A 23,133-nucleotide genomic window follows, 5' to 3' on the forward strand; every position below is an offset into this window, starting at 1 on the left:
CATGGCTGGCAGGGCGGGCGGGGAGGGCCCCTGGCGACGCCCACCTGCCTACTGTGAGTCCTGTCTGCGGGCTGCCACCTGGCCTTGCTCCAGACTGGGGGTCTGTACGACCACTGATCTGGACCTCATCTGGGGGTCAGAGGTGGCGTGGGGCACCTCTGCGGCATCGGCCAGCAGGGCCCTGACCTCCCCGCCCGGCGGCCGGGCGCTGTCTTCACAGAGCTCCACGCAGGAGATCGGCGAGGAGCTGGTCAACGGGGTCGTCTACTCCGTTTCCCTGCGGAAGGTGCAGGTCCACCACGGCGCCACCAAGGGCCAGCGCTGGCTGGGGGTGAGTGCGGGGTGGGGCCGCCACTGCCCCACCACCATGGCCCTGGGCCTGCTCCCAATGGCTTTCCCGCCCGAGGGCCCTACAGTCCTGCTCCCCAAGGAATCTGGGCTTGCCCATCCTGCCCCCCACTGCCCAGCCCCGGGCTTGGCCGAGTGCAGTCAGTGCCAGTGGCGGGAATGTCAGAAAAGGCACTTTTACACTGTTTTGACTTCAAGTTGGTCTGTGAGTCTTTTTTGCGTTGGGCCCCAGTTTTTCTTGTTCAACCCCCGCCCCCTCCTCGCCGTGCCCTGGGGCTGTCAGCTAGTCCTCCCCCCTCAGAGCCCCAACATCACCATGCTTGGTAGGAAGAGCTGTTCTCACCCCCGCAAGGGCGGGGGCTCATGTTACTACATACGCCTCCCTGTAACTTGCTCTGTCACGAAGCATGGCCCTGGGGCCCCTCCAGGTCAGAGCTGAGGTCGGGCAACCCAGAAGGGAGGCCCTCCAGGGCCCCGCGACCGGCCTGCTTTCTCTCTGTGGCTTTGCACAGAGTCGTCCCGCAGGTGCCCCTGCGCCGCCCCTCCCACCCTGATAAGCTGTGTTCTCGTCTCCCGTCTCTCACACGGGGGGCCGTTCTGCCAGGGGCTCACAGGTAGTTCCCGCTCTAACACAGGAGTTAGTATTTTTCATCAGCCCCCACCTGAAACTCTATTAAATATGCAAACCGTTTTCTGCTGGGGACACTCATGTCCCCTCTCTGGCCAGAAGTCACTGAGCACTTGGGAGTTCATCTGAGCTCCAGCCCCCCTCCCCTTTGGTGGTCCCTGCTGCTGCCGATGCCCACATGTCCCCCCTCTGTCCCACCCCAGTGTGAAAATGAGTCGGCCCCGAATCTGTACGAGACCTGCAAGGTGCGGACGGTGAAGGCGGGCACGCTGGAGAAGCTGGTGGAGCACCTGGTACCGGCCTTCGAGGGCAGCGACCTCTCCTACGTCACCATCTTCCTGTGCACCTACCGGGCCTTCACCACCACCCAGCAGGTCCTGGACCTGCTCTTCAAAAGGTGAGCGCCCCACCCACCGACGGGCTGTGCGTCTTGGGAGTATTGCTCCACCTCTCTGAGCCTCGGCTGGCTCAGACGAAAACTGGAAGCTGAGAGGGCAGATGCCCCAGGGTTGTCAGGATGGTGGGCAGAGTGGGCTGCCCAGGGCTGTGCCGGTCCTTACGTGCCACCCAAGCAGCTCTGTCTCAAGCCTTGCTGCCCTGTGAACAGTCTTCCTGTCTGAATGGAGGGCCCAGGTTCTCTCTGGGGGGTCTCCTCCATGAGAGGCCAGGGCAGGGACATCTGGGGCTGCCTAGGGGACCCCAGACCCACTCAGATGTCTGTGAGGTGCCACTTGGGGTTCATCCACTCCACACACGTATGTGAAGCCCTCCATGTGCAGGGACTTTCCTGGGCATGTGACAAAATTCCAGGAGAAAGCAGACAAAAGTCCCTGCCCTCCAGGGCCTCCATCCTAGTGGGGGGCGGCGGGGGAGGGGTCCTTCAGTAACGCCAGACGTCACAGCAGGTGCGGTAGAGGTGACGCCCTCACGGCCTCCCCTAGGTACGGATGCGTCCTCCCGTACCCCCACGAGGACAGCGGGCCCCAGCACCGGCTGAGAGAGTGAGTGGGCCTCGGCTCTGCTGGGAGGGCCTCCTGTCCCCATGGGAGGGCGTTTGGGGACCGAGGCTGCGGGGCTGGGGGAAACTGTGGCCCCACACAGCTTGTGACTCCTGCCCCAGCTCCCCAGAATAGTGTCAGAGGGGAGATGAGGCCCCCACGTGTCACGGACCACGAAGGCCTGGGAGGCTGGGCGGGACACTCTGCTTGCCCCTCCTCCCTCCCACCTTCCTGCAGCACCTGCTGTGTGCCACTCTGTGTCCTGAACAGGACATTCCAGGGGGAGGGGCCGGAGACAGATAGGAGGGTGTCAGGCTTCCCCCGGGCAGGAAAGGGTCACACCATGAATGGAGGGCTCCCTCCCCCAGAGAAGACCAGCTCCTGCCCGATCACCAGGCCTGCCCCTTGCCTGGACAGACCAGTGCAGGGGGTAGGGATTACTGGCCTTTGGGTGGATGGGGACAGGCTTGACCCAGGGAGGGCTGCATGAAGGGAGAGGCCAGGCTTCTGACTCTGCTGTCTCTACCACCGCCTCCCCCAGTGCCATCTCCTCCATCCTGGGCACCTGGCTGGACCAGTACTCGGAGGACTTCTGCCAGCCCCCCGACTTCCCCTGCCTCAGGCAGCTGGCGGCTTACGTGCAGCTCAACATGCCTGGCTCTGACCTGGAACGCCGTGCGCACCTCCTCCTGGCTCAGCTGGAGCAGACAGAGCTGGAGGGTGAGGAGCAGGGGGTGGCGGGCACCTGGGGAGGGGCCAGTGCTGGGCACACAGGGGCTGCCTCCAGAGGCTGGCATGGGCCAGGAGCAAAGACTGGCCTCAGACCCCCACCTGGTGGCCCACAGGTGGGGAAGACATCCTGGGCTGAGGCTCCTCTAGAAGGTAGTGGTGTGATTTTTGTCTTGGACAAGCAGAGGTGTTGCTGAACTTTTCTCCTCCTAACAGCTCTATCACCAACTCCAGTGCCAGCTCTAGCACCCAGTCCTGTGCCAGCTCCAGAGCTAGAGCCAGCTCCAACACCAGCTCTAGTGCCCAATCCAATGTCAACTCCAGTGCCCAGTCCAGTGTTGGTTTCAGGGCAAGAGCTAGTCCTGGCTCCAGAGCTTGAGCCAGCTCTCGAACCAGCTCCAGAGCAAGAGCCAGTGCCAGCACCGGCTCCAACACCCACTCCAGAGCTGGAGGCAGCTCTGTCACGAACTCTAGAGCTCGGGCCGGCTCCAGCACTAGAGCCTTCCTGGCCTTCGCCTGTGGCTGCAGAGAATGGGCTGAGCGAGGAGAAGCCTCACCTCTTAGCGTTCCCTCCGGACCTGGTGGCAGAACAGTTTACCCTGATGGATGCGGTGAGCAACTCTGCTCAGCAGGCGGGCAGGGAGGGCGCCCCTTCCCCTGGCATTGCTGCCCAGCCCTGCCGTTCTTGGTCCAGAGCCAATGTCCTGGCCCAAATCCCAGCCCTAGCATTGTAAACCACGTGGCCTGGACAAGCTTCTTAACCCTGAGGCCTTGATTTCCATGTGGACTGTGGAGCTGGGACCCCACCCCCACCCCATCCCTCTGCACAGATGAGGTGGGACAGTAGACAGGTGGGGGGCCTGGCCGTTGACTGGGGTGGGAGAGGGGAGCTCCCTGAGGTTGCAGCCAGCTCTAGCGGTTACTCCCCATCTGCCCAGGAGGCCTTGCCAGCCTCGGCACTTATCAGGCACCTGATGAGCACCTGACTATGTGCAGACAGCAGACCAGGCCTCTAGTTGTAGACCCACAGAGCGGACGCGCCTCTGGACAAGCAGGGACAGGTGTGGTGGGGCTCGGGGAGCCACCTGGTCCGTGCAGGTGGGAGCCACTTCCTGCTGCTCAGAGTTAGTGAGGACGGGCTGGTGAAAATGCCAGCCTCTTTGCCACCAGCCTTGTCTCCCGGCCCCTCATGTGCTAGGCACCTGCAAGGGGCAGGAAACCTAGCTGAGACCCCCGAGAGCCTCAGTCCCTGTCCTGTTTCCAGAGCTCCCTCTGACAGGGCCCCCTGGGATGGTGGGGGGCTATGCATGCTGAGTCAGGGTACGGCAGAGCCAGGTAACGCTCACCTGCTCCCCAGGAGCTGTTCAAGAAGGTGGTGCCCTACCACTGCCTGGGCTCCATCTGGTCCCAGCGCGACAAGAAGGGCAAGGAGCACCTGGCCCCCACCGTCCGTGCCACCGTCACCCAGTTCAACAGTGTGGCCAACTGCGTCATCACCACCTGCCTCGGGGACCGCAGTGCCACGACCCGGGACAGGGCCAGGGTGGTGGAGCACTGGATCGAGGTGGCCAGGGTACGCCTCGGGGGGACTGGGAAACGCTGTCACCGCCCTCACCCACCCTCAGGCCTGTCTATTGCAGGGGCTCAATGACCTCAACTCGAACACACCCCCTGCCTGGGCGCTGGCTTCCTCCTCATTTCCTTCCTGGGTGGGGCTCAGGTCCTCCCACCCCCGCAGTGTCACTCACGGGGCCCAGGTCCCCTCGGGGGCTCCCCGGGCATCTGTCTCGTCTGCTGAGGGGCTGACGCTGGAGCGGGCAGGAGCTCCAGCCCCGCCTCACGGCCGCGCTCTCCCCTCGCCAGGAGTGCCGGGCGCTCAAGAATTTCTCGTCGCTCTATGCCATCCTCTCCGCGCTGCAGAGCAACTCCATCCACCGGCTGAAGAAGACATGGGAAGAAGTTTCCAGGTGGGCAGGCCTCCCTGTCGGAGCTCCATGGGGCACCGGGTCCTCCCACAGGGCAAGGCACTGTCCCCTCAGTGGGCCGGTGACCTGCCTGGGCCCACGGGTGCATGGAGTCTCTAAGTGTCCATTGGCCTTAGGCCAGCCATTCCACCTCAGGACTCAGTGTCCCTATGTGTCAGGCACTGAGCTGAGCCACATTAAGTCAAAACTGGCCACATCAGAGCCACCCGGTAGAAATGGCAAGAGGACCCAGGTGACTGACATGAGGGATGCCTCCCCGGGCCCATGGAGCCCTAGGGCCTGTTGGGACCACCTGCCCCGGCAGCTCAGGTCTTTGGGGTCTACGATAAAACGGATCCGCGTTGACACCCACCCCCGCCATGCCCCCAGGGACAGCTTGCGGGTCTTTCAGAAGCTGTCAGAGATTTTCTCAGATGAGAACAACTACTCACTGAGCCGAGAGTTGCTCATCAAGGTAAGGGGTTGGGCGAGCTTTTCAGCGCTCTGTGGAAACTTCCAGGCCTGTCTTCTCTGGACTTTGGGGAGAGAGGGGTCTGTTTGCTCCATGGTCTGGTGGCCCCAGGAACGGGATGGGGTGTGCAGGCTTTCCCAGAAGGGGCGGGTGAGCTGGCAGGGTCAGGTCCTGCTTCTGTGCTGTCCCCTCCCATGGCACCCAGCGTCCTCTGGGCTGGTGGTGGCAGGTGTCAGGGGTAGGCATCCCTTCCTTCACAGACCAGCCCAGGGATGGCACTGCAGGGCATGGCCGGGAGCCAGGTCCCAGAGGGGCTGTCCAGGCAGACAGGTCTGGGTGCATGTGGGGTGGGGGGCGAAGGGAGAGTCCTCACTGACCCTGTCCTCTACCCTGGCAGGAGGGCACCTCCAAGTTTGCCACCCTGGAGATGAATCCCAGGAGGGCCCAGAAGCGGCCGAAGGAGACGGTGAGCAGCCCGAAGCCCAGGAGAGGCAGGGGCTGGCCTCCTGTGAGCCCTGACCCACGGGTGTCTTGGGGGACTAGTTAGGGCCACCAGGGCAAGGGCCTGGAAGAGGTGGGCTCGGGGATTTAGGGGTGGGGGGGCCAGAGACCATATAATCTTGGTAATTGGCCAAATACCAGGCCTAGAAGGTGACCAGAGGGACTTTGGGGCCCAGGGACACGAGGAGGTTAGTGCCTAAAGATCCGAAGGCTGCTCCCAGCAGGAGGCCTGGGGCTGGCGGAGTCCGAGGGGTTGCCGGGGGAGTGGCCATGGACCCCACTTATCCCCTCCCACCCCGACACCACAGGGTGTCATCCAGGGCACCATCCCCTACCTGGGCACGTTCCTCACGGACCTGGTGATGCTGGACACCGCGATGAAGGACTACCTGTATGTGAGTAAGCTGGGGACTGGGGTGGGGCTGCGGGGGGCTGGGCCAGGGCCCTGAAGCCCGGAAGGAGTGTGCCCCTCAACGAGCCCTGAGCTCCCCACATGACACACCTTGTCTCATGAGGGCTCCCTGGCCCCTGTGTGTTGGGGCACCTGCCCTTCTTACCGATGGGTAACCAGCTCGCCATCTGGCTGGTGGGGCTCAGAGCTGCAAGAGAGTTTGGACACAGCCCCTCCCTTGGGCGGTGCCCATGGGCAAGAAGCCGGACCCTCCAGGGTCAGGTACCTGGTGACCAAGCAGGGCCTTCTTGCCCCAAGGCCTCAGTCTCCCCATCCGTCCTCTCAGGGTTGAGCAAAAAGGTCCCCCCAGCACCCACCCAAGGTTCAAGCTTGTGGGCATGCTCTGCCCCCTGGTGTGTGCTGTTGGTAGTGCAGCCTGGAGCAGGTGCCAGGTCCTCACAGGCAAGGGGACACTTACTGATGGGCTTTGGCTCTCTGCCTTCCAGGGGAGGCTGATCAACTTCGAGAAGAGGAGGAAAGTGAGTAGCCACAGCCCTCATGTTGGGGGAGGAAATCAGAGGCTCTCCCTAGGTAGAACATTCTTGACTCTGTCCCCCTTCCTGATCTATGGGAGTGGCAAGTTGGGCACAGAATAGGGGGAACCTCTCCCAGGGCAGGGTGGGGGTGGGAGTGAGAACCAAGGTCATTTTCCTGGGGAGGGACTGTGTGAACCCAGCTTTGAGAGTCAGTGGCTGGTCTGGGTGGGAGCAGAGAAGAGGAAGGCACCCAGAGCCCGGACCCTGGCCCACCGCCACCCCACTCAGGCCATCGCTGTCCTGCCCTTCCCTCTGGCCCCAGGAATTCGAAGTGATCGCCCAGATCAAGCTGCTCCAGTCGGCTTGCAACAACTACAGCATCGAGCCAGAGGAGCAGTTTGGGGCCTGGTTCCGTGCCACGCAGCGGCTCAGTGAGACCGAGAGGTGAGGCTGGGGCGGGGATCGGACCCGTCACAGGCGGGCTGTGCCCGGAGCCAGCTCCAGAGGCTGTGCTGTGGGCACGTGGTCAGCAGTGGACCCTGTAGCCTGGCGAGATGGCTGGGTGCCCAGACTCCAGCTGCTGGCAGGTGCTGGGAGGGAGACCCCGTGTGGCTCCTGGCAGGCCACAGCTGCCACTCTGTCCTGCAGCTACAACCTGTCATGTGAGCTGGAGCCTCCCTCTGAGTCGGCCAGCAACACCCTGAAGGCCAAGAAGAACACAGCCATTGTCAAGCGCTGGAGCGAGTAGGTGCTCCCGGGCGGCAGGGGGCTCCCTCAGGGCGCAGGGGGGCCGACAGCTGGCACTGAGGTCTCAGCGCCTCCACTGACCAGCCCAGTGACCAGGGGAGTCACCTCACCTGTCTGGGCCTCCGTCTCCTTCTCTGGAGTGGGGGATGCTAAGTGACATTAGATGGCTGGAGCCAAGGGGGTATCAGTGCCTGGAGCAGAGTGTGGGGGAGGTACAGGGAGGGTGCGCCCCAGGGGAGGCCTCCTCCAGGTAACCCAGGCCTTTCTCCAGCCGCCAGGCCCCCAGCACTGAGCTGAATACCAGTGGCAGCTCGCATTCCAAGTCCTGTGACCAACTCAGGTGTGGCCCCTACCTCAGCAGCGGGGACATCGCCGACGCACTCAGCGTCCACTCAGCAGGCTCCTCCAGCTCCGACGTGGAGGAGATCAACATGAGCTTTGTCCCAGAATCCCCCGACGGCCAGGAAAAGAAGGTGCCCACCCCTCCCGCACAGCCTTTCTCAGTCCCTCCCTTCCGGTTCCCCCTGCACACCCACAGACGGGGCAGGGGTGCCCCAGCTCCTGAACAGAGCTCCTAGGAGCCCCGGCTCGGGGCTTTTGCCAATGAGGCCCTCCCCTCCCCTCCCCTCCGCTCCCCACAGTTCTGGGAGTCAGCGTCACAGTCATCGCCAGAGACCTCCGGTGTCAGTTCGGCTTCCAGCAGCGCCTCCTCCTCCTCGGCCTCCACCACACCCGTGGCCGGCACCCGCGCCCACAAGCGCTCCGTCTCAGGGGTCAGCAGCTACAGCGCCTCACTGCCGCTCTACAACCAGCAGGTGGGCGACTGCTGCATCATCCGCGTCAGCCTGGACGTGGACAATGGCAACATGTACAAGAGCGTCCTGGTGAGCGGGGTGGGCGACATCCCCCGGGGCGGCCTTCCAGTGGGTCCGATCAGGAGGGACGGGGAGGAGGGCCAGGGTGCAGTGGCCACCAGATGAGGGCAGTAGGTACAGGTCCCGTCACAGCGAGGAAGGGCCTCACTGGTGACACCTCTGGAGGGGGCACCAGGCAGTGTCCCAAGGTGGGGATGTGCTGGGGGTTGGAGGGGCAGCAGGCAGGCCCAGGGTGAAGGAGCAGGGTAGAGGTAAGATTCAGGGTCACGGAAGTATCAGAAGGAGACAGGAGTCACTGGAGTTTGGGACAGAGAAGGACAGCGGTGACCTGTGACTTCAGTCTCCTGAGGCTGGTGGCGCTGGGAGGTGCAGACAGGTGGGACAGGAGGCCATGGAGGTGGCCAGGGTATCAGACACTACATGTCACTGAAGGTCGAGGTCAAGCCAGCGGGATTGATCTGTGGGGGTGGAGGGGACTCTCCCCACCCCCCAGAAGTGGGCTTCAGAGGAGCTGCTTGCTGCCCCCATCCCCACCACACCCCACAGGTAGGTCAGGTGCCCGTGACACAGTCACCTGTGTGACCCTGTGTCTAAGGCCCGCCTGCACTCTGGCTCTTGGGGTGGAGGCAGCAGCAGGGGTCGGCCTGCGCCCACCATGCCAGCAGCCTCCAGCCCAGGGTGGGCCTGGCACATAGGTGGCCCCTGGGCAGCCCCGTGGCTGCCACCTCCGGGGCTGTCTGTTCCCCAGACTCCCTGGTACTGATGCTGCAGGGGCAGGTGGTCTCCCCATTTGGTGTGGGAGGAGGTGGCAGGTTTGCAGGGGAAGGGGGAGTAGGAACAATTAGGAGAGACCCCTCATTGTTACAAGGAGGCACCCCCAGGGGACAGGAGAGGGTGTCAAGACCCCCGCAGACCCGGCACCTGGCCAGCAGCTGTGACTCCGGACACAGTGATGAGGTGGCTCTGCGAGTCCCTGGCCACCACACTCTTGGGAAGCTCCTCTGGGACCTTTGCCCTGATAGCCTGTCCCCACCCCGATCCAGGTGACCAGCCAAGACAAGGCCCCGGCCGTCATCCGCAAGGCCATGGACAAGCACCACCTGGACGAGGACGAGCCAGAGCACTATGAGCTGGTGCAGGTTATTTCAGACGAGCGGAGTAAGCTGGGGCCGGGGTGGGCCGGGGTGGCCGGGGGTGGCCGGGGGTGGCCGGGGGTGGGGGGTACCGCACCCTGCCCTGGCTGCAACCCTGGAACACAGGCCTGCACAGGAGGAACCAGCCTGCTCCAGGGCCGCCTGCCGGGCTGCTGGGCCTGTCACACGCCCTTCCCGGGTCATGACCCCAGGTCAGAGCTGCAGTGAAAAGGCTTTTCTCCTGGGGGCAAAGTAGCCTGGTGGCCAAGCCCACAGGCTAGTCAGGGGGCACTTTCCGGCTAGGACAGGAAGCGTGTGCACCAGGAGACTTGGGACAGCCAGGGACTGTCAGACTCATGTTCACCGGGGGCCACCTCAGCCTCGTGGTTGCCTTCAAAGGGCCGAATGTAACTTTAGGACCGTGTAAGTGTAACTGCTCCTTAACAGTCAAGCAAGAGCTCGGTGCTGCGGCCGGGAAGAAACAAGGTGGAGGGCCAACTGGGCCTTGTTTTTGCCACCTGTGGCCTAGAGTAAGAGCCACACGATGGAACGGGCTCAGAGTCCACCCTGGCAGGGGGCACGGCAGGCTCCAGGCCAGAGGGGACAGGTGGGGCGCGGGAGCCGAACGTGAGGACGTGCAGGCGGCCTGAGGGTCTGCCTGTCCCTGGGCCAGAGCTCTTGTCCTGAGCAAGGTGGGACTCGGGAGGGTGGTCAGGGGTCTAAGAACCTCAGGCCAGTGTCATTGAGATGGGTCCTCGGTGGTCCTGGAGTTGGGGCAGGGGTCTTGGTCTCCAGCTGAGGCCCACCCTGGGGCCCTCATGTGGTGGGGCAGCATCCTGCAGGGTCTCACACTGACCATCCCTCCACCCCGCCCCAACCAGAGCTGAAGATCCCTGACAATGCCAATGTGTTCTACGCCATGAACTCCACTGCCAACTATGACTTCGTCCTAAAAAAACGGACCTTCACCAAGGGGGCAAAGGTCAGGCACGGGGCCAGCTCTACCCTCCCCCGCATGAAGCAGAAGGGACTCAAGATCGCCAAGGGCATCTTCTAGCGGGTCCCTCGGGCTGGCCCAGCCACAGGCCCACCCTTTCCAGGATTGGGCTGGCCGAGCAATGAGCCACTCACAGATGACAGTGGCACTGGCCACTGCCAGCCCAGGCCACCCCCGACTCCAGTTTCACCCTGGACCTCTCTCAATGCCAGGATTGACGCCTGCCCGTCGACAGGCTGACCTGGCCTCCCGTGGACCACTCGCCGCCTTAGGTGCCTTCCGCACTCTGGATCCAGAGGACTCGCCGACTTTGCCAAGGAGTGCTGCCAGGGGGCATGGAGCCCTGCCCGCCACCGGGCACGCCCTCACTACACCTCCCTCACGCCTTCCCAGGTGTGGGTCACTGCCGCTCGTGCCCACGGGCACCCCGGGGCACCTGCTCCCCCGCTGGGTCTGACCACTGCAGTTCTCTCCGCATAGCCACGGGCACCGGCTGTGCCACTGACGGGGCCCCGCCCCCTGCCGCCACTCCAGCCTTCCTCAGGCCGCACCAAAGATCCCATCGTCAGGGCCAGCTGAGAGAGGGAGCCTGCACCCCACCCCGACCCGCCCCCGGAGAGGAGAGGAGAGGAGAGGTGAGGCCCTTCTCACGGACCCCTCTCCTCCCCGTGAGCTAGGGCAGTCTTGGCCGGGGCCCATCGACGTCACGTCTCACGACTGCAGGTGCCACTCACCACTGCGCCCTGGGCTTCACGAGACCTCACTGGACAGGGGTCCCTGGGAGAGGAGGACTGGGGGGAGGGGCGGGCATTGAATATTTGTATAAAAGGCAAAAACCATGTTTACCAGTTGGGGAGGGGCAATATTTATTTGTTGTAAATAGAAAATGCTAGACTTGAATATTATATTAAAATCCTGTTTCTACTATAGCCTGGGAGTGGCGCTTCTCTTTCACCTCCCGTGCTGATTTAAAGGCCCTGCGGACGCTCACGGTCCGTGTTCGGCCAAGATGTCTCTGGTCTCTGGCTTCTGTGGGCACGCCCAGCTCCACGTCCACAGAGCGCGCGTTGACTTGAGTGCCATTCACTTGGGCAGCGAGCTGAGACAGGGCGTTCGGGACCCCTGGGGGAGAGGTCGAGGTGCCTTTGCAGGGCACGGCGACCACCTCTGAAAGTCGGGTGTCTTTAAAAACAACAGTGGTGGCAGAAACCGGTGGAGTAAGGAGCTCCGAGGGTCAGCCTCTGTGTGGGAACAACCATTGAGCTGGGGGGGATGGGATCTACCAGAACCATCAAACTTGGGGCTTTGGAACCTCGTCAGATGCAACAGCCAGGGGTGGCTGTGCGGAGGGGCTGTGCCGCTGAACTTGAACAGGCAAGGAAGGCTCTGCCAGGTCACACGCTGCTGACAGACCAGGGGCCACACACGACAGGAAACGCAGGCTTTGCCAAATCGTTTGGAGAAGTTTCTATAGAAACAGAGGGCAGCCTCCCTCAACCAGTCACAGAAAGATGCTCGAGGACGGGGGAGAACCAGCTCTCCAGATTCCACCTTGTAACGCTCGGTACCCCGCTCTCAACCAATCACACAGCACAGGAAACGCAGGCCCATTCCCGGGACACACGACCCCAGATGTCGAAATGCCCCACCATGGTCCAGTCCTCAGGGCCCGCAGTGTGGCGTTACAAACGACTTTAGAGAAATAAAAGGGGTGCTGAGAGCGCCGGGTGCCATTGTCAACGGCACACGCTGGTGTGCCTTCCAGCCGCCGGGAGAAATGGAGTTCTGACCCACGCCGCTGCAGCGAGGGGCCCTGAACACAGGACTCCACTAAGAAGAAATATCTAAAATGGGCAAACTGATTGAGACAGGAAGTCGACTGGATTAGTGGTGGCCAAGGGGTGGGGGAGTGGGGGCAGTACCCCCAAATGGGCACGAAGTTTCCAGTTGGGGTGATGAAAATTTTGGAACTAGACGGTAGTGGTACCATGCTGTGGATGCCAATCGTGTCCCTAAATCACACTCTTAAAAATAGTTAAGTTAGCATGTTATGTGTTGTGTTTATTTCCCCCTGATTTTTAAATAATAACAGTTGCAAGGACCCACTCCTGACCCAGGACATGGCTGCCTTTCAGGGGAGGCAGAGGCAAGGGTTTTGGCTTGTCCTGGGGTTTCTCTCGACCAATGAGGGATCTAGATTTCAGTCACGTTGGTTCCCACTGGTCGGAAAGGGTAGATGGGCTGAGCGCTTGCAGCCTGCAGTGCCCTGGGACGCAGCGTCCTCGGCCCAGGTCTGGGCTTTGCTTAGGTCGTGGGGAGGTGGGTGGTTGGACCCGTTCTCACGGGGGAGGGCAGAGGAGGAGGACCACCAAGACTGCCGACCCACCGGCGCAGCCTCGCCAACGAAATCCTGAATCGTGTCCTTGAGGTGGATCCCGGTCTGAGCTTCCCCGCCGGTCTTCCACCGAGATCAGGGCTAAAGAGCAACACCTGGCCCTGTGGGCGCCTCCAAGACCCCAGGCAGTCTCCAGCCTGCATCTCGGTGAGTGTTCTCAACTTTCGCGCCTGGAGACAGCCTGGAAAGGCAGAGCCAGGTGGATTGTGGGCCACCCTGAATTATCCCAGTGGCTGCCCCTGTCAGGGCTCAGAGGGCTCGCCTCTGCCTGGCCAGAGTACAAGCCGGGTCCCAACAGCCCGAGCTGTTCTGATGTGGCCTAGCCAAGCAGGGTCGTGACTTCCTGGGTGATAGGCCACTGGACTGCTTTCCTCAACAAGGGGGCCAAGTGCCAGGTCCCAGGGCTGGAAGGAGGCACTGAGGTCCAAGGGGACCCTCTTGCAGCACAGGAGGCTCCAGAGAGCAGACTACACAGGCAGAGACACTTGGAGAAGGTGTGTGCGTGTTCCCGTGGCGAGGATAGGCACATTGGGGCACCCTCGCGCCTCTTGCGTATCCCCGAGAGCAGGGACGGACATAGGAGAGGCCCGCACTTAGTGGGGGTCCATCTCCTCAGCCTTTGACCAGAAATCCCCCCTTCACACTCAAGAGCCCTTGGCCCAGCCCAGCAGCCCAGGGCAGTCCAGGGGTCACAGGGCAGCCCAAGCGCCCCTGCCCCTCCAGGGTGGGGTCTGTCCCTGTGCCAGTCTGCTGCTAGGGCCACAGGACGTGGCTGTACAGGTCTTGGTCTCCCATCTGTGGGCCAGAGAGGGAGAGAGAGTGGCCAGCCAGTCCCCTGTTGCGGCACCCCCACACATGCACCCATCAGGCTGAGCTGCTCAGGATTCTAGAACCTTCTCTCCTCTGAGCCCTTGCCCCTGCTGCACTGACACACACCCCCCCCGAGGCTGTGTGATTCGGAGTCTCGGGCCTGGGTTTGGATCCTTGCTTTGGTGGCCCGGGGCACGGGACCCCTCTTGGGGCCTTGTTTCTCTCAAAATGCCTGTGATGGTCTAAAAGGGTCCACAGCACCCACCTCACAGGGCCATGGTGAGGTCGGGGGGTTGAGTCCAGGCCACCGTGCAGAGGTCTGACCTCCGCCTCCCGCTCCCCCTCCCGACTGTGCTGGGGCCGTCAGGGCAGCCACCGCCCAGCCCTCTTGCACCTTCTGCCTCTGACAGGCTAGTGCAACTCTTTGTTCTGTCTTTGACTTGGGTGCAGCTGGAGGTAGAATCCATTCCTCTTCCCAGGCCAGGTCCCGAGCCTGGTGGGCTAGGTCGGGGCTGGGCTGCACTGGCCTGGCTCTGCCCTTTCTCGGACCCTCTTCCCTCCTCTGAAATGCGGCTGGCACGGTGCTGTCCACGTCCTGCGCTGGAAACTGAGAGACCAGGGAGCACTGGGCGCCGCACTGGCAGCAACTGAGGCCAGGAGAGCAAAGAGAGACGCCAGAGAGAGAGGAGGCTTTATTCAGGAAGAGCTTGGGAGGGGGGCAGGTTCCTGGGGTCCCACCCTGTAGCCTCTTGGGGTCAACGACATTAGAAGCCGATGACTGCAGGCATCGGAGCTCCCTCAGAGTCACCTGCGGGAGGCACAGGGGTGGCCTCGGAGCCGCCCGCGGGGGGCACGGGGGTGGCCTCGGAGCCGCCCGCGGGGGGCACGGGGGTGGCCCCGTCTTCAGTGACCGTGGGCAGGGCCTGGTAGGTCACGGTCCAGTAGTGCAGGTAGCTGCTCCTCAGGTGCTGTTTCATGGATGTGCTGTCCATCTTCTTGTTGATCTCCAGGTAATTGCCGTTTTCCATTGTGTAGGGGTCCCAGTGTGTGGGCACAGCCAAGTGGCCCACGTTTGGGTCCCTGCAAAGTGAGACAAAAGGGGGTGTGGGGGTTGGGGACCTGCGCCACAGCCCGGCTCGGCCCCCGCTTGCCCGGGCAGCCGGCTGCCCTCCGTGCCACCCAGACCATCGGGTGCCTCCCTGTGTCCTAGGCACCGGCCCAGCGCATGCTTGTCCCGGGGCCCAGACAGCAGCCCTTATCCTCATGCACACATGGGGGGCCGAAGGAGGTTAAGTGTGAGGGAACAGGCACTGGAACCCAGGCCTAGGGGGCCACGGTGGCAGGAGGCCCTGACTTCCTCATCCCACCTTACCCAGTTCTGGCAAAGTTGGTCCAGTAGGCGATCATGGCCTTGGAAATAGTCCTATCCTGGGCCCGGTAGCCCAGAGGGGTGCTGAAGGGCTTCCCAAAAACGTACTGGATGTCATCCACGTGGTCGGCCCCCACCCAGCTGGGGTAGATGGGCATCCGAGAGGGGTGGGAGAACAGGTAGCTGTAGGTCTTCGCGCTCCTGGGGAGGGACGGAAAACCGCCCAGGTTGGCACAGGGTTCACCTGGGCCTCCCAGCCCAGAGATGGACCTGGAGGGGCACCAGGAGGGCACCAGGGCAGGGCCGGGAGTTCCCTAGACTCATGAAGAACCTGGGTCCTTACACCTGGGGAAGAGAAAGCTGTGGGCCAAGTTCATGGGTTTGTGGGTTCTACAAGTTCAATTGTACGTCTGTCTGCTTCACCTCCACAAAACGTAGAGGCATCTTCCTCCTATAATTCAGTATCAAGGCAGATATTTTTTCTCTGAAAATTAATGTGAATTCTTCATTCAGTGGGCCAGGGTTGCTGCTCTCAGGGGCTTCCTTGTTGGCCTTGACTGACAGGAAGCTCAGAGCTGAATGTATTGCTTAGTTGCTGCAAAGCTCTCATTCTGGACCTCTGGGTATAATTTCATCTTCCTACTTTTTAAGCATTCCTCGGTTGCTTTTTATTCTCATTGGCTATTACTGTGTAGAGGCATGCAGTGTGGCCGCGGGCCACAGTGGTTTGGAAAGTCGGCAAAGTTGGAGCCCATGCAGAGACCGTGGCAGAGCAGGGTGGCTGCCAGACCCAGCAGCTTTGCAGGGGGAAGGCCTTGGGGCTGAGGGACGGTTGTGCCACCCCCCCACCCCCCGAGGCTGGGAGGCAAGGAGGGGCCTTCTCAAGTCTTGTCAGGCCTGGGGAATGCAGAGGGCGCTACTAGCAACCGTATCACAGCTGTCCCGGGCCTCCCAGACCCCTGGGGGCTGCCCCCAGTGAGGCCTCAGTGGGCAGCCGTGTGCCTCCGAGCGGGCCTCCCCTGCCCAGGTCCTCACTTGGCGTTGGCTCTGTGCTGGGCCAGGGTGATCTCTGTGGGCATCAGGAAGAGGACATCAGTCTCAAAGGCTACTACTGTCTTCTTCTTGGTCTCCTGGGACACGTCTTGGGTCCAGGGCTTAGTGTAGAAGTCAAAGGTGGTGCTGGCACCCTTCTCCCCCTTGCTGATGGTGAACCCACTGACCAGCTTGAAGAAGTCCTCACTGCAGGGAGAGAGCCGGCACTGGGCCCTCCACCCAGGGCCAGCGGGAGGGGAATCCGCTCCCCACCCCCAGGGGCCACAGTGGCCCTCTGCCCGCACATGCCAACTGCCTGGCTCAGCGTATGCCTCCCCTTGCTGCCCTCGGGCACCGCCCTGGGCCTTACACCCTACTCACTCCCTGAGGGTCTGCTTGTTCTTGTCGATGGCTGGCACGTCAACGGTGGCAAAGATGTGGCCGTCCATGTTGTTGGTACCAGCGATGTAGTCAATGTCGGCCATGTTGGCGAACAGGTTTGCGGGGTTATCAGGGAGGAAGTCTCCATCGACGACGGGGAGGAAGCCCAGGTAGTGCATCGCGGGGTCTGCGTGGAAAGTGGCCGGTACTCACACCCCCCAGAGCCCTGCTTGTCCCTGGGACAAGGGGGAGCCTTCGTGCTGCCTCTGATCGAGACCGGGGGCCTCAGCCCGCCACTCGGACAATGGACAGGATAATCCTAGGTGGCAGGGCCATTTCACAGGTGTGAGCAGCATCCCCGGCCCCAACCACTGGATGCCAGCAGCTCCTACCCCCAGTGTGACAGCCCACACTGTCTCCAGACTCTGCCACATGACCCTGGGGTGCAAACACACTCAGACTGACAACCACTGGGCCAGCGGCCACATCTGTCCCCTCACAGAGGGGACAGGAAAAGGCAGGGAAGTCCCTGTCCTTTCCCTGGGCCAGAATGGGGAGGAGGGAGACTGAGAGCAATTGAGGGGCTGATGGAGGAGGGGAGCTTGTCTAGTCTATTAGCCAGACACTGTGCCGGGTCTGCATCGCCCTGCAGACCCCTGGACTGACCCTGAAGGGACCGCAGGGCTGACTCCAGGCCGGTGGACACGCTGGCCTTTGTCAGGCCCAGCCCGGGTTTCCTTCCGCTGGGGAAATGGTTGATTTGCATTTCAGTCCTCGTTGTTTGCTTTGGTTCCGCCTGCCTGGCACTTGTGGCTTAGTGAGACGCAAATGAGGGGCCCCCTGAACTTGGCCTTAGAATGAGCAAGGGAGAATTGCAGCCTGCTGGGCGGGTGAGGCCAACACTCCAAGGCTTTTTCCGGACAGGGACCCCCAGCCCTCCTGGGGGACAGAGTGGCAGAGCCGGGCGGGCCACAGGGGTTCCGAGGTGTTTGCTGAGTCAGGGAGCGAAGGGAAGAATGGACAGTCATCAAGTACGAAGGCTCTCGGTCTGGGGTCCCTAAAATTGTGTGTCAGTGACTTCGTGCGTGTGCATTCTTGGGGGGAGGGCAGATGTTCATCAGCTTCTCAAAGGGGACATGACCCGCGGAAGGTAAGAGGAAGAAATGGCCCCCTCCTGGCACCGGCTGGGGCCCTGAGGCTCGGCAGGGCGGTGGGACGCCAGCGAGCTGGTGACGGGGCCAGGCCTGAGACCCTGAGGCCCTGAGACCCCGAACTTCCTGTTCTCTCCAGGAGCAGGGCCCTCCCCCCACATGGAGTCCCCACTCACAGTCCATGCCTGCCAGGGGCATCTTATAGGCCAGCGTCAGGGCACGGGGGTCGGTGATCTTCAGACACTTGGCCATCCTGGCCGTGTCATTCATGGGGCAACCCACCTTCTGGGCAATCTGGGGATGGGGGTTAGGTAGGTGAGGCCAGCACTGGGGCGATGGGGGGTGGGGCAGAGAGTGGAAAGCAGGAAATCCCTTCCCCTCCTCCCCCGGCTTCTATACCGTGCCCCTCCCCCACACACCAAAGCTCCTATTTACCCTTTTGGCCCAGAAGAGAGGGTTCTTCTGGATGGACCAGGGGGTCAGAGCCACACCGCTCTGACTGATGGCTCGCCGGATGAGGCCCTTGTTGTAGGGAGAGAGGGCCTGCAACACACAGAGGCCCTGTTACCATGGCCCCACTGTACCTGCCCCCCCCCAACCCCAGGCTCCTCCGTCAAGGACAGCCAGACTGTCAGCTCCAGCCCTGCTCTGCCCAGTGCCCATTGGCTCCCTCCAACCCCCTTGGAGGTAGGCCTGCCCCTCCCGGGGCCCCCAGACCTGCAGAGACACACTGGCACCTCCAGCGGATTGCCCAAAGATGGTGATGTTGTTGGGGTCCCCCCCAAAGGCCTTGATGTTCCTCTTCACCCACGCGATGGCCATGTGCTGATCGCGAAGGCCATAGTTACCTGGGTGGGCGGGGCGGGGCCTGTGTCAGGGACCTTGGGTGTGGACTGCAGTGGGACGAGGGTGGGTCCCCAGGAGACAGATGGAATAGGGTGCTGGAGAGGACATGAGGGTTCAGGCAGGTGACCAGGAGCAGGAGGCCATGGCCCCTCTTGTCTGTCCTGTGGCTTCTGTGTCCCCCCAAGCTGCTACCTGCATGTCTTATCTTCTGTCTCTTTCCCTTGGCCCCCTGTCCCCACCCCCTGGTCCCTCTCTGGGTCCCTGTCTGTCTGTCTGGCAGTCTCTCCTCTTTCGCTGCAGCTGCCAAGGGAATCCTGTGTCTCACAGTCCATCTCTAGCTTCCTGGCTCTGCGAATAGAATTCTGGGCCTTTCGGGGGGCCCGTCAGGAGATGTCTGGGATTGAGGGATGCTGAGGGGCATCCCCACCGGAGGCACCCAGCGGACCTGGCAGGTGGGAGTCCCCGGTGCTGAGGAAGCCCAGGGGCCCGACACGGTAGTTGAAGGTGACCACGATGACGTTGCCCCGGGTGGCGATCTCCTTGCCGTCGTACAGGTAGTTTCTGAGGAAGTTGGCCCCCTGGCCGGCCCCCATGAGGAAGGCGCCCCCGTAGACCCAGATCATGACGGGCAGGTCCCGAGAGACTGAGGCAGGAAAGCGGGCTCGGTGACCCCAGATGCCCCCTGGCCGCCCTCCCCTCTGGGTGCTGATCTCAGGGAATTTCAGCTCCAGAGGAGCCCCAGATGCAACCAAGGGCTCTGGTTGCCTGGGCACCCCCTGCAGGGCTCAGGGAGCTGGAGAGCACAGGGCAGGGGTGGGCGCACCTTCCTTCTTGCCCTGGGGGACCCAGATGTTGAGGTAGAGGCAGTCCTCGGAGCCGTAGGTGTTATCCTGGGTGATGGTGGCTTGGAGGCATCGCTTCTTGAAGTCCTTGGCCTTCAGGGTCCCTGTGGGTGGCCGGAGGGGCTGGCATGAGGATGGTGGCCCCACCACACCCACCCCTGCCGCAGGGCCTGCCAGCACGCACCCACTCGCACCTTGCCAGCCGGGGTGTCGCTGGGGATTCTCCAGGGCCTTGGGGGCAGCGGCGAAGGGGATGCCCTTGAAGATGTCGACATAGTTGCCGAAAAGGCCGAGCTTCTTGTTGACGCCTTCCACAAAGCCTCCTTCCGTGTACACAGCGCCCAGCTGCGGTGAGAGGCAGGCAGGCTCAGGGTGGCTCAGGCTGGGCGGCCCCCTCAGGGGTGGAGGGCGACCTCAACAGGGCCCGGGGGCCCAGAGACAGCTTCAAGGTGGGGCCGATGCGCACCTGAGACCAAGATCCCCAGTTGCCTTCATTCCTAAAGGAGCAGCTTGCTGCCTTACCCCCAACCTAGGGATGTCCTGCCCTGGAATCTCAGTGGAAGCTGCTTCAACCACTATGTTCCCATTTGGGGAAGCCCTCTGACAAGGGTGGGAGAGGCTGGTGGAGGTTTGGATTCTGGCCTAGCTGTAACCGTGAACCTCAGTTTCCCCCTCTGAAAGGTGGGTGACGGTGGTGTCTCCTAGGAGCCTGTTAGCTGGTCCAGGTGCCGGCAGCAGGAGATGCTTCATGCCCAGCTATGAGCTCCCTGTGTGGGGGCCCTTCTTTCTCCTCCCCCCTCGCTCTCCCACCATCAGAACCTCCACTGTGTGTCCCGTCCTCACACTGAGCTGGCCCCATGTGGGTGGCCTGGGGGCTGGCAATCCTCTGCCCCTCGTCCCTGGAGGGGACCAGGCTGTCCTGTTGGTGGTTGCTGGTCAGAGCCAGCCTCTTATCCCCTCCCAGGGCTGCCTCCTGCCTGTCAGGTCACAGCTACCTGGCTGTCACCTGTGCTGGGGTCCAGGTGGGCAAGGGCAGGGTGGCTAGAACTGGGGAGGGGAAGGGGACAGGAGCAGCGCATGCCAGGGGCTTGGAAGCTGGGGCAGGGGGCCCCAAGGCAGATGTAGGCCTGATCTCTCTCTCTCCTCGGGATCAGCCCCCTCGTCCCAGACCCCCAGGCACTTTTCCGGACCAGTCTCCCTGGCCGCTGGGTTGGGGTAGAGGGCTGGGGGCTGTGTGACTGAGGTTGGCCCCTAGGGCCCCAGCGGGGAGCACCAAGGGCAGGGGGACCCTGGCAGTGGGGGCAGTGTGTGTGGGGGGGAGGTGGCACTGGCTGCTGGAGCAACGTGGAGACAACCAGGTCCTTTTAGCACCTGGAAAAGGACTCCCTGAAGAAAGAGAAGGACTGCCCCTCGCTGGCAGAGGCGGCCTGGGACCCATCTTGGAACCTTCAGGGTGCAGGGGCAGGTCCTGGGACAGTGGGGAGATGAGAGCAAGGATGAGGGCACAGGACAGTGGGTGGGGAGACAGCAGGTGGGGTGGGAAACAGCCTGGTGGGGCGCTGGGCTCCCCCATTGAAGTCTGTGTGGAGCTGTTGGGCTTTCTGTCCTAAAGGCGCTTGGCCTGCCCTGTCCCTCACACCCACGGGAGGACAGTGAGGAAGGACAGGCTCTATAGATGCCCCCAGAGGCCTCCCGACTCGTCCTGGAGGAGACCCGGCCACTAGCCAGCAGGTGTGTGTGACCCCCCCCCCCCCCCCGCCCCAGGACAGGGGGGTTTTGCCGGCAGCCAGAGTCCGGGTTGGACTAGACTGAGTTCCTGACCCCTGTTCAGACACAGGGGCTGCATGATGTTGGGCAAATTGCTGGCCCACTCAGTGTCCCCATCCCCCTTCTGTGAAAGGGGACACTGTCAACCTCCCCGGAGAGAGGAAGCAGCCAGAGGGAAGGGTGTTGTGGGTCAGTTGCCAGACTCAGCAACTAAACAGGCAGGGCACCCGCTGACACTTGCATTTCAGATGAACAATGAATATTTGTTTTTAGTGTGCGAGTATCCTACATGCTGTGTGGGGCACACCTATACCCCAGACCGCGTGGTGTGTGAAACTCAGTTTAACTGGGCGTCCTGTATTTGGTCTGCACCCCAGTCACCACGAGAATGAGGGCAGGCCCAGGACGAGCCCCTGGGAGAGCTGTTGGCTCTCTTCCTGCGGGGAGAGGGGGGCTCTTTCCGCCAGGGACTCATCTGTCTGTCTTCCCTACACTCTGCCATCCCCAGTCCCAAGATCTATGTCATGTAGCAGAGGACAGGGGGCCCTGCCTCCTCTGCCGGGCTCTCACTTACCTTTGCCGAGCTCACTGCTGCCAGGCAGCAGGTGAAGCCCAAAACCAGCAGCTGCAGGTGGCCCATGGCGTGTGCCTGCCTCAGGATGGCCCTCCCTCCAGCCCATGGGTATTTATGGGGCTGGAGCCAGCTGGAAGCCTGCATTGGCAGCTGCCTGTGGAGGGTCCTTTTCCCTTCCTCCTACCTCTGCCCCTTCCCCCAGGCGGTATGCCCGGGGCCAGGAGACAGCTCCCAGACTAGGCCAAGGTCACACAGGTGCCTGTGCATACACACTCACACACGTGTGTGGGTGCAAGACTGGCTGTTACCAGGTACCTGGGCCCACAGTGCGCCTGGGCAGTTGCTGGGAACAGAGGCAGGTGGCACAGGGCAGGGGCTGCAGGGGCGGGGCCTGGCTGGGTGCCTTCTGACTCATCCACCAGGGCTTGGTGCCATCCTCGGAGAAGGGGGCATGCTTTGTCTCCACGCCCTGCTTGAGCTCCGACCCCGACAACCCGAGCCCAGCGAAGGATGTTTATAGGAGATTGGGCATGTGACTTCTGGGACAGAGGTGGCTGTGTGCTACTGGGCAGCCCGTGTTGCTGAGCCTTGTTTCCAGGGCCCACTGGTGTGTGGTCTGAGCTGGGTGTGGGGACCCTGCCCTCAGGGTGTGGGGAAGACCTCACATTCGGCGTGAGTAGGCCTGGGAGGGGAGGACAAGGGGCTCGGGTGGGCACAGGCATCGAGGGAAGGGGCCATAGCCCAGCCTGGTGGGCTTCCCAGAGAAAAAGGAAGGGCTTGGGGCATACCAGAGAGAGAGACAGACAGAGGAAGAGGGACAGAGACAGACGAGGGACAGAGACAGAGCCAGAGAGATGGGGAATACTGAGACAACAGCGAGAGCCCACCGCTGTGCTTCAGGGGGTGCGTCTTACTTTCGTAACCACAGAAGGTTATTAAAGAGAGACCACCATGGACAAAGCCCAAGGCTCTCTTGCCTTTGAGGGGTTTGGCCACAGAGCCGTCCCCAGTGAAGGGGTGCATCCAGGAACCGGGGGACCACCCGAGCCCCCCAGGCCGACAGACCCTCAGCCTGGGTCCGGACAGCTTCTTTGCTGCCTGGGAGCTGCGCTCCAAATGCAGGCTGCAGCCCCGCTTAGGTCATGCCTGAGGCTGCCCCCAACTCCCACAGGGATCTACACAAATCGGGCCTGTCTGCGCCCCCCACCCAGCATCCCGAGCTGTGGGATGTAGGTGGGGAGGGGCTAGGACAGCAGGAAGCGGAGCCAGGCAGGTGTGGCTGAGGCCAGGGAGCAGAGGGTGTGAGGGGTGGTGCAGTGGACGAGGAAGTGTGTGGGCTAACGTGCCTTTTTTCTGGCCCTTGCGATTCTGAGAACCCTTCTAAGGGAAGTGATTCTGAGTACGAGGGACGGGCCCTGTGTGCTCGGGGACAGTCAGTGCTGTGTTCTTTGTAGGAGGAAAGGAGGGGGCAGAGCCCCACATTTTAACGATCTGGGGTGGTCACTTATTTAACAATAAGGAGCCCACATGGTCCCACACAGAAAAGGTAACAACAAAGATGGGGTAAGCACTCTCAGTAATTTCCAGAACAGACTAGCATTGTCCAGTCCACGGCCTCTGGGAGATGAAATACCGGGGCAAGAGGAA

General features: G+C 62.4%; 2 protein-coding genes across 9 annotated transcripts in view; one reads left to right on the forward strand and one right to left on the reverse strand.

Annotated features, from left to right (window-relative positions):
• RALGDS (ral guanine nucleotide dissociation stimulator) overlaps positions 1–11,248 on the forward strand; it is a 38,083-nt gene extending 26,835 nt beyond the window's left edge. For 2 of the 8 annotated variants that reach the window (XM_053919410.2, XM_053919408.1), the window contains exons 2-18: positions 221–331; positions 1,180–1,373; positions 1,879–1,977; positions 2,516–2,694; positions 2,920–3,314; positions 4,061–4,276; positions 4,567–4,670; positions 5,058–5,142; positions 5,537–5,605; positions 5,949–6,035; positions 6,538–6,570; positions 6,890–7,011; positions 7,216–7,311; positions 7,586–7,787; positions 7,956–8,198; positions 9,233–9,347; positions 10,204–11,248. In XM_053919410.2, the coding sequence (XP_053775385.1) occupies positions 221–331; positions 1,180–1,373; positions 1,879–1,977; positions 2,516–2,694; positions 2,920–3,314; positions 4,061–4,276; positions 4,567–4,670; positions 5,058–5,142; positions 5,537–5,605; positions 5,949–6,035; positions 6,538–6,570; positions 6,890–7,011; positions 7,216–7,311; positions 7,586–7,787; positions 7,956–8,198; positions 9,233–9,347; positions 10,204–10,379 (2,526 nt within the window). In that variant the 3' untranslated portion in view covers positions 10,380–11,248. Of the gene's footprint in view, positions 1–220; positions 332–1,179; positions 1,374–1,878; positions 1,978–2,515; positions 2,695–2,919; positions 3,315–4,060; positions 4,277–4,566; positions 4,671–5,057; positions 5,143–5,536; positions 5,606–5,948; positions 6,036–6,537; positions 6,571–6,889; positions 7,012–7,215; positions 7,312–7,585; positions 7,788–7,955; positions 8,199–9,232; positions 9,348–9,625; positions 9,746–10,203 lie in introns of all 8 variants that reach the window. The other 6 variants (XR_006655703.2, XM_045196735.2, XM_045196736.2 and 3 more) reach the window with 6 other exon arrangements.
• A 2,942-nt stretch (positions 11,249–14,190) lies between these two features.
• CEL (carboxyl ester lipase) lies at positions 14,191–21,645 on the reverse strand. Its single transcript, XM_024562525.3, has 11 exons — positions 21,487–21,645; positions 19,340–19,490; positions 19,127–19,249; positions 18,749–18,946; positions 18,175–18,305; positions 17,893–18,000; positions 17,634–17,751; positions 16,307–16,493; positions 15,929–16,132; positions 14,897–15,094; positions 14,191–14,604 (listed from the first exon to the last, which is right to left on the reverse strand). Exons 1-11 carry the CDS (start codon positions 21,628–21,630, stop codon positions 14,289–14,291), a joined length of 1,878 nt encoding a protein of 625 aa, XP_024418293.3. The 5' UTR covers positions 21,631–21,645; the 3' UTR covers positions 14,191–14,288.
• Between the last annotated feature and the right edge of the window lie 1,488 nt (positions 21,646–23,133).

This window comes from Desmodus rotundus, chromosome 1 (genome assembly GCF_022682495.2).
Source record: "Desmodus rotundus isolate HL8 chromosome 1, HLdesRot8A.1, whole genome shotgun sequence".
Classification (NCBI taxonomy): domain Eukaryota; kingdom Metazoa; phylum Chordata; class Mammalia; order Chiroptera; family Phyllostomidae; genus Desmodus; species Desmodus rotundus.